The following is a 16,288-nucleotide window of genomic DNA, read 5'->3' on the forward strand; positions in this document are numbered from 1 at the left end:
ACCGCCATCCCAAGTTCTTTGGAGCCAAAGCAACATCGATGCACAGAACCCAAACGATGTTTGAAAATTGCCTGAAGTAAAAAGTCCTCTGCATCATTCATGGATATCTGAATGAAGGGAAAAGTGGAAAATGCAAAAATACTGACCTGGTTTTGTCAGCTTCACTTTCATCATGGATCAAAAAATAAAATCAGAAGATAGTGCTTCCAAGGTCAGTGACAGAAGCTTAAACCAGTAATCCTAAACCAACTTCTTGGGAGATAGTCCCACCATACCGGATAGGACTTATGGGTGGGCATCGTCACTCTTGCAGTGAGCAAATACTTGTCGGGGATTTGCAGGGATGACTCTCGCACACAAATGCACCGAGTCTGTTCTGTAATCTCTCGCTTATACAGACTCTGAAGCTTTCTGTCAGACAGCGTGAGGACCCCGGGGCATTCACAGCTGTTTCCGTGTACCTGATAAGTTCTGCTTGTCAGACTCAGTCAGTTTCCCTTGTGCACAAGGACGGCACGCAAACAGCGTGGAAAGCCATGCCTCCCTGGGAATCCTAGCATGGTTTGCCTCGCCTCCTCATTGAGAGCTGGAAGATCGAGGTGGCAGGAGAAGGAGTAGAGAGCTCAGCTGCTTCCATTGAATTTCAACATAATGATGGTGGCTGGGTCCATGGCCCATCTCCTGGCCCTGCTGTGGTCCCAGATGGGACTTATCCAGTGCTGATGGACCATCGAAGTGGAAGGAGAAGGGACCAGTCATTCATGCGGCAAAGCCAGGCTACAATCCTTTTCCTTAGTAATGCTAGATCTCCAGAGGCAGGAAGCATTTGATGGGAAAAGAATGGTCCAAATGCCTAATCATCTATCTGAATTCTGAACACCAGAATTACAGCCATTTTTTGAGTCTTAATAGCAAGCCCAGGAAAGACTAGAACTATAAAATTGCTGCCAGATAGAGTAGACCAGTCTTCCCCACCCAGTGGCCTCCAGATGGTCTGCTCCGGCCTTCATCTCCCATCAGCTCTGGCCAGTATAGTCAACAGTCAGAGATGGTGGTTGCTACCATCTAAAACATCTGGAGACCACAAGCTTGGGTTGGTCATTCTGGAATGCATGAGCAATCATTCAGTGGTAAACGACAACTCAGTATGGAGAAGGTCCAAGGTTCCATTCCACCCTCTCTGATTTGCAGGGTCTTAGACAATAGGTCTGGGGAAGACCTTGGTGAGCCACTGCTAGATGGTGGCTAGATGAACAAATCAGCTGGGCTAGTGCCAGTTAGCCTCCCATTGGTAAGAAAGCAAGGGAGGTGGTTTCCAATGGGAAAACAGAACAAAGCCTTCTTATAATGCATCCGTGACCTTTACAAGCAACGCCTCCGCCTTGTCTTTTTCTCTTCAGAATCTTGAAGAAGGTTTTCAGTGTAATTAGTTAAGATCATTGCCTTTCCTTCTCCAGCTGCTTCGCAAGGCCTCATTAAGAACTGCTCACAGGGCTGCAGGTAATGGATCATGACTTAGTCTCCTCTAATCTGATCAGTAGTGCAGCACAGCCATGCTTAGAAATCGACAAGTTGCTGCAGCTTAGAGACCCGTTTCAGGGAAACAACAGCGTCTCTGTGACACCAGCTGCACCAGCCTCCATACTGCTCAATTGGCAAGGGAGCAGGACGGAGGGCGGAGGCTGAAGAAGAAAAGGCGCACAGCTTTCTGTGGTGGAACCTCTCCCACCACTTCTCTTGTTCTTTAGCAAAGCAAGCTCAGGAGGCCCAGGAATACTCACAGGACTTTCAAGGGTGATAGCTGATGTCCATTGAGGGCAGAGCATCGGAACACTTGAGGGCAAAACCTTTGAAAGTTCTGGGCTTGCCTGCTTTCTTAAGGTTGTTGGCACAACAGCTTCTGCTGTCAGAAAGAACTCTGATTCTGAGCCCTACCATTCAGGGTCCTGAGAATTCCTTCCCTTGCTGTAATTTTGCTTTGCTCAATGCGATCCCTCCCTGGTTGATATCTGAACCTTCCAGCAGTTGCATATACTACACGCTGGACTTCCAACCTGGTGTGTTCCAGATGCTTTGGACTCAGACTCCCATCATCTTGAGCATAGCTAATGGCCAGGGATGCTCAGGGCTGGTGCCCAAAATATCTCGAGGGCACCATGCCAGGAGACAAATGTGAAAATACAAATGTAGACTCTAGAAATAAAGCTGAATTTCCCGAGACTTCTGCTGATATGCTACCTGCAAATAAGACAGTGAATTGGGAGAGGGGATTTTCATTAAGCCCCACAAAGATTCAGGGAAGGAGCCCGGGATAGCTCAGTGAGAGGACAGCCCCAGATCATGTGCCACCCCACACCTTCCGCAGTCTCTCATGGTTAAAGATTCAGGTACTACTTAAGCAATTGTGTGAAAATGATAAATGCACCAGTGGGGATCCATGAATGGGCCAGGAATCATTGTGTGCAAGTTTTGTTAGATGTTCAGGTGCCTTTTGTTCTCTTGTCCATCACCTGACTTGAGATTTGTGCAAACGTATTTGCACATATTTGTACAATCGCACATTTATGCAAATTTGTGCAATTTTATTTCTGCAAATCAGCCAAAATTGTGCAAGTTACCCCCAAACTTGTGACTCTGTGCTTTGCTTGGGGAAAAGGTGCAATTTTGGCCTTGTTAGTCTGTATATTTTCTATGTTGGAATTTGTGCAAACCATGAGTTTTGGTCAGGAAGCCCTGTGGACTCCCAAGAAAACTGGTCTGTTGCAGAATCTACAGGGTAGACTCCAAGAAATCCAGGCACCTGAATCCTTTATAGATTTTCCCAACATATTTCACTGTCACAGACTGGGGCAGGATGCAAACAATGGGCTAGGATACAGATTAGAGCAATTAGTACATTTGTCCAACAGCTCTTCCTCTTGAGAGTAGAACTGTTCTTTTTTCCTTACCTTGAAGGTGGAGTTTGCTCTCAGTGCTTTGCAGAAGGACGGAACTCACAGAGTCCAGATTGTCATAACTGTTACAGCCCAACGGGCCTGTCCTTGTTTCAGTTACCTGGACAAAAGGACCAAAGCAAAGGAAACATCAGACTCTTTACTGATGTTATTTAGAGTTAAGAGAGAAAAAAGCTGCACCAATTCACAGGGTGAACTGGGAAGGACGGAAGGAGGATATCCAAAGGTGCAAAAGTCTACCTTTTGGAAGGCAGTTGGTGCAATGGATCCAGTGGCTGAGTGTGGATCGGGGGAGGAAAAGGGCTATAACTCAGACTCTCCTCAATTGCTGCCTTGTTATGTCCCTGGGGCTGGAAAACCTGGGGCTGGATTGCACAGGATTTGTTTTAAAGACGGCAAGTGACACCAACCTTGTGCTGCAGCCATGCATGGAGAGACCAAGGATAGAGACAGGGAAGCGGAGAGCTTGAACTGCCACGTGCCTGGATGAGGCTTCATCCATAGGTTCTCCTGCTCATAATTCGGATTTTCTTTTGCAGGGCAGCAGGAGGACCAGCCTCTTGCCTGTCCCACTCCCAAGCCCTTATTTCCTTCTACTTCTTCTTCCCTGAGGCAAATGTTGAGAGTTTTAGAGTTCTCTCTTGAGGGGCTTTGCCACTTCCTGATCTTACTGTGCAAAGATAGAAGGCCCGTCCTGTCAGCATCCAAAGTGACGATAAAGGCCAAACCTGTTTGGGAAACGCTGGCGGCAAGCCCTTCGTTGGCCCTCTGCTGAAGAGATGCACATTCCCTCTCCTTCCCCCCTCCGCCCTCCTCTTCAGTGCCAGCAGATTGCTTTCAAGGGTGGAGCGAGCCTCTGTCAAGGGGTCCACTTTCAATTCCCTTGTCTGCTTCTCAGCCCTCCCGCACCTCCCTCGGTGTTTCTGACCACTTCAGTGTGGAAGCCTTTGTCCAGTTGCTGTGTAGATGCTTGTCGCTAATACCCCGGAGAGCCGGTAAAAAAAGCTTCCGAGTAAAGCTGACAGCACAAAAGGGTGTACGGCAGGAGCTGTTCTGCAAGCCCCTGTCTCCATACAAAACCTGATTATTGTCAAGGCCGTATCACTCCAGCCACTGCCGTGTCTCTTCGCGCCAATTGTGCTTCCCCCAACCCTTGCACTGAATGGGATCATTGTGAAACCTCCAGTATTTGGCAGAGGAAAAGTGCACTCTCTTCTAATTATAGCGGAGACGGAGCTCGCTTGGGTTCAGGCACGGATGCCTTGGAAACGCTCTACATAGAGCTGTTCCTGAAAAGGGGTTTGGGGGATTTGCCTGGAGCAAAGCTGGGATTTGGAAAACTTCACGTGTGTGTGCACACATGTGCACACGGACCTAGATCCAGGAGAAACAAGGGGGAACATTCCCCCTGGGGCAATTTATACCCACAGCAGCAGCATCATTATTAATGATTTAGATGAGGGAGGACAAGGGATGATAATCAGATTTGCAGATGGTACAAAACTGGGTGGAATAGTGAACACCCTGGAAGACAGAAGGAAGATCCAGGGTGATCTTGATAAACTTGAATGCTGGGATGAAAGCAACAGAATGAGATTCAGTAGGAACAAGGGCCAAGTTCTCCACCTCAAGAAACCAAATGCATGGATACAAGAGGGGGGAATACGTGGCTCAACAGAACGGAAAGAGAAAGACCTTGGAGTTATGGTGGGCAGCCGGCTAAATATGAGCCAACGGGGTGATGCAGCTGCACAAAGGACAAATGCTATTTTGGGATGCATTACCAGAAGTATTACTTCCAAATCACGAGAAGTAGTACTTCCTCTATGCTCCTCGCTAGTCAGACCTCACCTGGAATACTGTGTCCAGTTCTGGGCACCCAGATTTAAGAAAGATGTAGGTAAATTAGAAAGGGTCCAGAGGAGGGCAACAAAATGATCCAGGGTTTGGAAACACTGTACTGTGAGGAGAGACTGAGGGAATTGGGCATGTTCAGCCTTGAGAAGAGAAGACTGAGGGGGGACAGGGTATCCCTCTATAAGTCCCTCAAAGGCTGTCACAAAGAGGGAGGTCAAGATCTCTTCTTGCTGATGCCAGAATGTAAGACAACTCAACTTGTGACTACCCAGGTTCTGGCTAGATATCAGGAAATGTTTCCTCACTGCCAGAGTAATATGACAGTGGAACCAGTTGTCTGGAGAGGCTGTGGGCTCTCCCATGCTGGAGACATTCAAAAAGAATCTGGGCAGCCATGCGAGTGTAAACTGGTGTTCGGCAACAGCAGGGAGTTGGACCCTTCATGGCCCTTTCCAACTCTCATATTCTATGATGCTATGAAAATAAATAAATAGCCTGCTGGGAGGGGTGACTGCCTCTCATCCCCCCCACATATCTGGTTGCAGAACATGGCCTGAAGGCCAATGAGACAACCAGCACACTGAAGCTGAACAAGCCTGGGTCTGGTTGGTGCTTGAATGGGAGACCAGCTGGGAACCACATTTAGCTGCCTTGTGTTCTACAACAGGAAATAAATTGAATGCCTCTTAGGAAAAAAAACAGATGACACCTTACCCATAAATAGTGACCACCCAAGGAACCATTGGAAAATTTTCTTCCTGCTAGAGAAATCCAGTAAAATTCCCCTCCAATTCGTTTATCCATAGCTAGCGATAAATAAACAATTTGTGCAGTGTTCTATTTCAAGCTGACTTTGGAAGTTTCCTCTATATCGTGCTTTAATAGGGAAGCATAAAAAGTGTGGACATTTACCCTTTCAGGAAAAAATGCCATGGATCAGAAGAACGACAGCATATAAGATACGTACAATTTGCTTTAACTCAGGATGAGGAGGCCCATCCCGGAATTGTCTCCTTCCCAACAGCCGTATCCCATTTGAAGACTTTGTTGCCTTGGTCCCAATTAAATGCAAGCAGCCCAAAAGGTACCTTGATTGCTCCAGTTGAGATCTGGATTTCATGGAGACGCCTCATGGTTCCATCCCGGTCCACGAAATAGGAAGAGGCAAGCTGGTGGAGGGACTCAACACTCTGGGTGATGTTGCCTGACCTTCGGTCCAGACGGCTTTTGTCCATGTACATTGTCAAAGCTTCCTCTCCTAGCATGGAAGAACAGAAGAAAGGAAGTGGAGCGGAGAGAGCAAATGACCTCAACCATACTGAAATAATTGTTCATCCCCCACACATGGAAAAGAATGGAGAGGGTGGACTTGCTGGAACTCCGCTTCCCATTTTACGTCCTATGAATCAATAGCCTTTAAAACTAATTCAAGCGGACCCTTGTTTCCAAAGTCAGGAGAAATCAATGTTGATGGAATAAATGTATGAGCTCTTGTAAAACCTGATGAACGGGGCAGAATTCTGAGAAACTCCATTTTCAGTTAAGGCACTGACACAATTTTAGTAGTTTGGCAACACTGACCTTATATCTGCACAATAATCTAAAGATTAGGGCTGGCAGCTTCATCTTGGCATCCCCCACTGGCCACTGGTGGCTAGCAAGTTCACCCAATTTATTTTCTTGCAACTATATAGCTCTTTGCCATAAAATGTGAAATCTGCATCCTCAACCGCCCCCACAAAACAACCTCACACCACACAAGCAGCATCTACCCATGCCACAAAAAAGACACATTAGCAAGTTCAGAGATGGAATCCATGTGTATATTTTGTACTGAATTACATAATTTACTTTGAGAGATTATCTCACTTTCTGACGTTACTGAGAATACACTAGGGATGGGGAAAAGTTTCCCAAGGGTAGCTTGCAAAGAGTGATGCATAATGAAGGAACACCATCAAAAGCAACAAGTCAACATCAAATCGTAAGTGAAAATCAACATAAAACTGAAAAGCCCACCCCTTGCAGAAGATCAAATGTTGTACCGCACCAACTGAAGAAAAATAAAAAATGTTTGTTCTAACACACACGTCTTCTAAAGATTTCTCAGAGAAGGAATCACCCAGGGAGACACTGGAACAAATAGACTGATGCCACCAAAAAGTGCATCTCCCATATCTGTACCTAACATGCCTCACATGCAAACGGAAAAAGCAAAAGATAAGAAATAAATTTTATCACTGCATCATGCAGCCTCAGTTCAGGATTGGGCGACTTGCGACTCTTCCGTTGTATTGGCCCAGAGTGTCTAGAGTTTCTGGCTTTTGGACATGGTGGCTGGGACCAGTATTAGTCCAAAGCTTCGGGAAGGTTACCAGGTTTGCTTACTTCTCCCTGAAACTATGTCTCTTTAGAACATCAATTGCATTATACACTGGAAAGGTCCATCAGACTCATCCAAGAAGCCTTGGTTTTGGAACAGCACATCTGGCGTCTCCATCCTAGCCTTCACCACTCTGCCACAAGGGAAAAGTTTGGATCATCAGCTGGTTGGAGATCAGTCCTTTCCCTGCTCAGCACTGAAAAAGGCTCTCTTTCCCTCCACCTAGCCAGGGAAGTCCCTTATTAGTGATCAGCCAGTGATTGGAGATGAGGGCAGAGATGGGAGAATACGTTCTGAACTGATTCCATCCTGTTTGTTTGTGAATCTTGTCCTGCTTTCTTCAGAGCAGATGCGCAGAGACTTGGTGTTTGGGCTGCCATGGAAAATGGCTGTTGAGTCAGTCATTCCTGTTTACTGCTCAGTAAAACATTCAAAGACCTCTCCTTCTTTGTAACTGGACATCCTGCTCATTCTTTATTTTCATCTGACTAGAAAAGGGTAACAATGGAAATTGGAGATGGAAATGGATTTTTAAGCTTTGGCCACTTTTGTCCGTAGTTTTGACCACTTTGGTACCGGAATGCACCTCTCTTGCCAATTCAGAGCTTTTCTGAAATTGAATTTGGCCATCAGATTGAAGAAGGTTCATTGTCCCTGGTTTAAGGGTGTTTGGGACAATTCATTATAAAAAAAAGTTATTTTATCATCCTTTTCATCATCATTATTAATTATTGTCATCATTATTTTCATATCTATGCCCCAGTAGCCAAAGGACACTCAATACTTGAGTGATGTTATATGCCATGGAAAATCAGAAGCATTCCATGTATTTCCTTTGTTTTCTATCTCCATCCATTGTGTATGTGCAAGTAATAAAATCAACCCAAATCTTCTTTCCTTCCTTCCTTCCTTCCTTCCTTCCTTCCTTCCTTCCTTCCTTCCTTCCTTCCTATTATATTAATATTAAGACAATTATCAGGACTGATTTGAAATCTCAAAAGTTAGCAAAAAGCCATTTAAACTGCCTTTTGCCTTCTGATTCATTTTGAAGCAGCTGGACACACAATTCAATCCATCCACCAGGTCAATTTAACACATTTGTTTTCACCACGGTTCATAACAAACAGCTCACATTGAAGGGAAACACATAGACAAGAGCAGAACTTAAAACAGTGTTTTAAAAAATCTGATTTCAAGCGCAGGAGTCCCTAAATTAATTGTCAGAGTGAATCTGGATGAAAATCAAGTCTATTCAGTTTCTGCAATGTTTTGACAGAGCCAAAGCCATTGTCTGTGTAACACCCTTGTAATCAGCCAATAATTAATTATGCGCTCATAACAAGGAAGCATAATCACAACCTGGTAACAGAGGAAAAAAAGAGGCTTCCCCTGCCCCCAGAATGTTTGCAAAACTAGGGTGATCAATAAAAGAAAAGATAGCAGCCCTTCAGATCCAAAAATGCAGGACCTTATGTGCTGAGCCACATTCCAGGGTTCTTCCTTTAGAAGGCTCCGCATAATGTTCTGCTTCAGATGCTGCAACGTGATTGGCATTTTATTTTTCTGATTAGATTAATGTTCTCTTTTTTCTTTTAATTATAACATGCGTTGGAAACATCTGTTGAAAAAACAGGCTCAGAATCGCTGAATGAATTTACAGATGCAAACAACATTCATGCTGAACATTTTGCTGAGGAGTCTTGGCTCAAAGTTTCCAGGTATGGGGAGGGAGGAACACATAGCCAATTTTAGGAGGGTGAAACCTTAGGTTGAAACCTCTCACTGCTACCTAGAAACCCTCCTTCCACCTGGGCAGTCACATTTCCCTTTCCCAGCATCCCCTGAGAACAGGATGGTGGAGAGTACCTTCCTTGCTATGAAATGGCGGGAGGAAGAGGGGGAGGAGGATGAGAGGAAGGGGAAGGGGAGGGAGAGGAAGAGGAAAACATAGAAACAGAGCAAGTCAGAAGGGGTCTCTTGGGCCATCTAGTCTGACCCCCCGCTCCAGCTGGCTCCTCTCACGACATGCCCACCATGTGCACACCCAGCCCATCCTTGAACACCCTCACCAATGGGGCCTCAACCACCTCCCGGGGAAGCCCATTCCACACCCTCGGGATCCTAACTGGCAGGAAGTGCTTCCTGGCACCCAAACGAAACCTTGGCTCCCTGAGCTGGCTGCGTTGGAGCGCGTCCTGCCTTCCTCTGCAGGGGAGAACAGGTCTCTGCCCACCTCCGTGTGACACCCCCTCACATACCTGTATGTCGCCAACAGGGAGAAGGAGGAGGAGGAGGAGAAGGAGAAGGAAGGAGTTGTGTGGGTGTCATTTAATCACCATTGTCAAGTCCCATTCACTGGCTGTGGGGCTGCATCTTGGCTCCTCTCCGGGTTTCTGATCTGGGACCTGGGAATGCGTGTGGCGTGTGCATTAAAGTAGAACATTGTGGAGCCCAGGAAGGTCATTTTGAATAGCTGATATATAGTCCGTGAAAATAGCGAAGAACAGATGGTGTGGGATTGACAGTGAGGTGTAATGGGGGTAGGTGCTAAACTGAGGTGCCAGGTGTGAGCATGGGGTGTTACAGTTGGAAGTGGTACCCATTTTCACCTGAAAACTTGTTGTTCAGCATGGCAGGTGGGGAGGAGAGCAGCACATTGTCGAGGGAAATGCGGGCAACAGCAATCAAGAAGGGTTAACAGATTTTTGCTGCATTATTAAGTCCTAATTTCTCATTTATTACATGGGCGCAATGTTCAAAGTCATACTCGCTTCAGGGTATTCCTTGCAAATGAGCTCTCAGCTCTACCCACTCCATCCTTGAGAATACAATTCCCCCCAAAATAGCCAGCTGCTGTCTTTTTTGCCAGAAAGGAAGAGAGGAGAAGGGAAGGCACTTCTTTTGGGTAGGAATGGAAAGGACATTTGCAGTTCTGAGTTCAGCTTCCAGGTGTGGAGAAGCAATTTTTGTTAAGAGCGTGCCTGAGGAGAAGGCTAGCTTTTCCCCTCCATGTGGCCACAGGCCTGAGAACACAGGAAGATGCCTTGTCCTGCCTTACACAAACACAAGCAAAAAGAAGAGTGCTTGAGAGAGCACCTCTGGTCTGTCCTGGTCACCATGGATCAGCCACAGCTGTCCAAGGTTCCATGCAGGTGTTCATCCAGCTTTCATGGAATGGAACCTGCAGCTTTCTGCCTACAAAGAAGGGGATCTACCACTGATCCAAGGCTTCATCCGACTGTTCAAGGTTCGACCACTGCAGCAACCAGAAAGTGAATGCTTCCTGCATTCACACAATCCATGTCACAGCTAGTAAGGCCCTGAAACATTTCTCACCTGAGTTTTGGAGACCCAGAGGAGCAAAAACAGTGTGGCAGGAAGAACAGATTTGAAAACACAAATCTTTTCCCCCCAAGCCCCTTTCCTGTCTGTAAAAATGGAGGAATCCCACTCCATTTTCCCATCCCCCGCCCCACCTGGGCTTTCGTACCTCTACCAGTGTCTCTGTCCTTGATCTCAGAAGTTAAGCAGCTGATACCTGGAGGCAATGGAGTTTCCTGGTTTCCTACTAATTAAATTTCCATCCATCAGTGGATACACTGTGTACAGTGCATACAACTGCCTGTGTATGTGTATGAAAGACATCAAGAACAGGAGTCCCCAGGAGCAGGGAGCCTGAAGCGCTAAGAGTGTTAGTTGCTACATCTGAGGGGAGCTCTGGAATACGTGAGGCTCCAGCTCTGATTTCCCCACTCCTGGGACAGCAGGGGCCCAATCCTCCATCCAAAAACTCCCACATTTGTGGCCACTGGCTGCCAGCTTTACTCCATCTCTGGGACTGCCCATATCCCTTGACTTTCTCCATCCCTTGGCTTTCTCCGCCATCTTGGTTTAGCGAAATGGCTCTGTGAATGAACCATACTTTCTGTCGGGCTGGCCTTCCAGATTTGACCCTTATGTCTGTTTAAAACCTCTTTCTTTCAGCAGCCCCTGCCATCCAGAGAAATGCAAGACCTCCCGTTTCTGTGTTGCACACTGCTGTAAGCCCACATCAGGGTGCAGACTTAAACTGAGCACATGCAAGGCAATATTCAACATCCCCACTTCTGATTTTATTACTTCTTGGGGAACTGAAAACAGGTAAAACTTGGCAAGCCCTGATTCCAATCAAAACTCTAATTGCACATGACTACAGTTGCCCATGCGTTGCACTGAGGTCATGCTTGAATGCCTTGAACACTGGGCAGAGAGGGAGTGATTGAAAGGATGAAAGAGTGATGCTGAGCCTTTTCCAATTTGTGCATTTCATCCTACTTCCCATAACCATTAAAAAAGCCGGGGGTGGGGGGCGGCCCTACATCTTAAATCATCAGGGCCTCGCAGAGTGATTACAAGCCAGAAGAGAACTTTCAAGAAAAGGTCAGCATTTTATCCCCTGGTTGTTCTCCACAAATACTCCTCAAGCTTGAGTAGTGATTAATCATGGCTTACAACACAAGGTGGTGCAGCCTGGAGACAAGTTTCTGCTGGGGCTGTGACACATGACTGCAAGAGCATACCCATCTGGGGCTTCATATGCACCAATCAGCACTAAGAAAATGGTTACTGTTGTGCCTAGCAGCCCCGCAATGCTACGTTCTTTGGGGAAAACACCATTTTTGCATTATCCTAATGCAACGGAGAACCTATTGAGATGCTTGGTTGTATATTCTGGGTGGGTTGTAGGGAGTCCGTACTTTCCAAATGGGAAAAACTCCTGCTCATGAACAATGCATGCTCCCAAGTGGGTCTCTTTGCATCATCTTCCTCTTTACTGCCGTCAAGACGAATCTCTCCGTCGTCTCGCACCATTCCCCCGGTGGCTTTTTCCTCCCTGTGCTCTCTGTACTGGGAGCTGATGGAACGCTTAGCACCGCTGTCCATCGCCAGCTCTCGTTACAAGCCCGTGCATATTTTAAAGTGTTGTGTCGCAGAAGCACAAACAAGTCACAGTGAATAATTCACCATCGTGCCTGAGCAAAATTAAAAATATATTTCACCGTCAAAGGGGCCTGTGTTATTTGCAATTTTTAAAGAGAGGCGAAAGAAAACAGCCTGGCAGGAGGAGGTGAGCAAATGGAGAAGAAAGCCATATTTGCTTCTTCAGCTAACGTCCCCCCTGGTAAGTTAAATCAAGGCACACAGTCTGATCTTTCAGCTGCATGCTCCAGCTAAGTTCCCCACTGTGTGCAGTAGACTGGGCTCCCAATAAGCGTGCACTGGACTGTAGATGGAATTTATAGAAATTTTGGGGGTCCTAGTAGCTTGGGAACCATGTTCTGGGCTGGCCACAAGGACACGGTGCTTCTGCCGTAACCTTGGGCTAAGGAAAGTAGTGGTTTCAACTATGTCATTTGGCTCTTCAGTATGAAAATGAGCTTCCATCCAACAGCATTGCCTTAATCCATTTCTAGTTTAATACAGCGTGTTCTAAACAGAACTGACCAGAACACGGCCTTACTTTCAGACACCCACGTGGATGCAATACTGTAAGAGCAGCGATGAGATAGCGGGATCACTGCAGGTGTAAGGTCACTGGTGACATGGTATTCTGATGATGCTCAGAGGCATTCTACTCTCCACTCAACTGCACATCAAGCCAAATATTGATTCATTTTCTCACTGCATATCCCTTGTTTGGGAAGGCTTTTGCCTTGTCTGGTTTTACCAAGGGGCATATGAAATATCTAAAAAGCTCTGAAAAGATCACAAGAATGTATCAAGAAGCTGAATAATAAATCAGCGGCACTTTAAAAAGAATTTAAAAAAGCAAAGCACAAACAAGTCTGCAGACACAAGCAGGTTGTGTCTTGAACAACAGCAACCCTTGAACAATGAAAGGTTGTCTTGAACAACAGCAACCCTAAAACATGCTCTCACAGCAAGGGTGCAAAGAGAGGGGACTTGCCAGATCTCTTCAGGGATGGAGTTCCACACCCAGCTAGCAGCCCAACCATGCCGGCATTCAGTGATCGACTGGAGCCATGATTTGTATAGGTAAATTCAAAGAAGACAGACCTTTTAATGGCTATTGTCTATCCCAGCTAAGCCAAGCTTCCATGTTCAGAGGAAGTCTGACTCCAAATCTCTCTCTCTGGGAAACAGCAATGATGAGCCCTTGCATTTATTCACTGCACTTAAATTCCTCTGAACCATGCTGTCGGCCACCTGGTCCAGCATCCCACAGGGAACCAGGGCAGTCATCTGTGTCACTAGTTGTTGGATGACTGCATGAACATGAGTGCCTAGTTCTGGTCACAGTTCCTTACCAAAGGATGCTTCCAGACCACATTTTGCCAGTAAACGCTGCTGCAACCCAGAACATAAGACCTGATCCACACAAAAGACCAGTTCAGGCAAGCTAGCAAGAGCAACATGGGGAACGCAAATACTGCTGCAATGAACAGCAATACTGTCAAACCCTGGCAACAGGAAGTAATACTTTTTATTGTTTCCTGTTCCACCATGTGGCACTAACATTGCTGCTATCCAACCAATCAGGACAGTAGCTTCTTGGTTCCTCTTGCACTAAAATTCTATCCTGAGTATTCCTATGGATGAATATCATGCAAAGCCTAATTATTTTGTCCTCTCTGTAGTTTCCACAACTTCTGAATGGCCTTCTGCTGTGATCACCCATGGAACCGCCTGCTCAGTTCATTTCCCCTCAATCTCTGAGGATTTATTAGCACCCTGAACCACCTTCAAGCTCTTGTCTCCTTGAGCACCCTTCCTGATTCCAGCAACCATTAACATAACCATTGACCTTTTGGCTGGCATTCACCAGCACACCCACACACAGGATTTTATACCATAACACCAAAATAAAATTCTTTAGAAATATGTAATTGTTGTTCCTTCACAAACATCTTTGTGAAGGATCCTTGGACATCCTTGGACATCTTTTCCATGACTTATTCTGTCCCTTTCTGCCCCTGACCCTCCCATTTCTGGTCTTCAGCTTGTTAGCCTGTACCTCTTCTTTTCCTTCCAACATCACATCTCTGGTTGACTTTTAGCCATCTCAAAGAACGATTATAGCAAAACTGGCATAGAGTTCTCCTCGCAGAACCTGCTTCTCAACATTCTAGTGCTAACAGCTTCTTTTACAGTGAAACCCTTTGAAATCATTCTGTGACATCAAAGCAGTCCAGCCAAAAGGAGAAGGGAATGCAGAAAAGTGACAGGAAACAGCATTTTTAAAAGCTGATACAATACACAAAGAGACTGCCAACCTAGATATCCCCCATTCTACTCTTGTAAATGCCATCCCATCTTTCACAAGCTGTTAGAAGAGCTGTGAAAATCTCATGACATCAGGGCCACTCATCCAATCACATGGGACTCCTGTGTTGCAAAAGGTTACATTTAAGCCCATGATCTGCATAAGGAGAATGGCAACCCAAGCCTAGGGTGGCAGTGGGATGCAGCAGTCCGATGTTCTCCCACCTCATCTTCTTCTGGGCCTTACAGAATAATTATGAACATTCCATGGCATCAGCACAGTTCACCCAGCTGCATGGGCTGCTGACACTGCTGAAGAAACTGCCATTCTGTCCAGAACCGGTCCCTTCCCTCCTTCCCTCTGGCCCCCAAACTCAAGACAAGTGTTTGAAATGCAGCTCTTTTATTATGACTTCATAGATAGCAGAACATTTCAAGCTCTCAAGAGCCTTCTACCAAAGCTTCTGCTCATGGAAAGAGTTGAATCCAAACTGGAAACATCCCTGTGGTCCCTCCCCTTCTGTAAGGCTCCTGGCTGCACCCTCAGGGGGGCCCTCGCTGTTGGAGACGAAGATGGTGTAAATGGGGAAGCCCCTTCCAATAGGGCAGCTTCTTTCTCCTGATGCCTCCTACTGGCTCAAGGACTGGGTCTTGCACCTGCTCCCCCTCCCTTCCTAAAAACCCTTCCTCCTGCAATAGAAGTTGATTCTCAAGCTCAGCCTGAGAAACTTCATGAGGCTCAGTGGAAGCAGCTTCAGTGGCTTTGCCCACATCCCTCACTCCTCCTTGTCCTGTTCAGGATCCCTCCCATTGAATGGGCTACAGCGTGCAAAAGATGGGCCCACTCTCGATGCAGCCCAAGTCCAGACAGAGCATCAGCGAGCTGAAGCAGTGCAGTGCCCTTCTCCACCCTTGGCACCCCAAATCTTTGTGAAAACCCCAAGAAGAAGAACAAGTCCAGCTGCCACCTACCTCCCAAGGTGGCAGAGATGAGTATGTGTGTGCCGTACTTTTTGATGATGGTGTCAATGAATTGCTGCGTCGTGGGCCTCCTGCCCAGCAGGCGTATGCTCCTCTGGAACTCGGGCATCAGGGGGACAGGGTTGCGGAGGAGGTCTCTCCGCTCGATGGCTGTGTTCCTCACCTTCCAACGGGCAAACTCCCTAAGCGACAACACAGGAACACAACACAGGTGAGGTTCCGAGTCCATATGGGAGAGGCAGAACACCAAGAAAAGGGTTCGTGGGGGGAAACGGTGGGGAACTATTGTGCCACACCCCCACAAAGATACACAGAGACAATGCAGGGCTAGACCTAAAAGGGTTGAGGTGGGAGAGAAGGGGGCAAAAGAGGGACAGGAGAAGAGGAAAAGGAAAGAGATTATGTCACAATATAGATGGGCGTCATACCATAGCAATCAGGTCTGACCTAGAAATATGGAGGGAAGCATTCATGTTACAACATATACGTGAACATCACAAGACAAGCCTAATGCTAGGCCAGAACAGTGATCCATCAGAATTCCAGGACAGAGGAATTCTCTGGAGTTGGGGCTCTACTTCTGTAACACACCGACTACGCCAACCCTCCCAAGCATGGTGCCTTCCAGAGGTTTTGAACAACTCCCATCATCCTTCATAATTGGTCATACCGGCTAGGGATGATGGGAGTTGCTACACCACATCTATTTGGCAAGACTGGGCAAGGCTATTTCACTGGAGCGTTGGTGTGTAGGCTTACAGGGAGTATGAGCTGAGATCATCATCCAGGACATAAATAGGACATGGGTAAAAGCTTGAGGGGCAGCTGCAAAGGACCAATGGCTGATGGA

At 46.6% G+C, this 16,288-nt stretch overlaps 1 protein-coding gene across 1 annotated transcript in view; it reads right to left on the reverse strand.

The window, feature by feature from the left end:
- BRINP1 (BMP/retinoic acid inducible neural specific 1) overlaps window positions 1-16,288 on the reverse strand; it is an 86,901-nt gene that overhangs the window by 9,296 nt on the left and 61,317 nt on the right. Inside the window, exons 3-5 of the mRNA XM_044439949.1 lie at window positions 15,430-15,620; window positions 5,900-6,069; window positions 2,949-3,054 (exon numbers count right to left, since the gene is read on the reverse strand). Coding sequence (XP_044295884.1) covers window positions 2,949-3,054; window positions 5,900-6,069; window positions 15,430-15,620 — 467 coding nt within the window. The remainder of the gene's footprint in view (window positions 1-2,948; window positions 3,055-5,899; window positions 6,070-15,429; window positions 15,621-16,288) is intronic.

This window comes from Varanus komodoensis, unplaced genomic scaffold (genome assembly GCF_004798865.1).
Source record: "Varanus komodoensis strain SLA01 unplaced genomic scaffold, ASM479886v1 scaffold36, whole genome shotgun sequence".
Classification (NCBI taxonomy): Eukaryota; Metazoa; Chordata; class Lepidosauria; order Squamata; family Varanidae; genus Varanus; species Varanus komodoensis.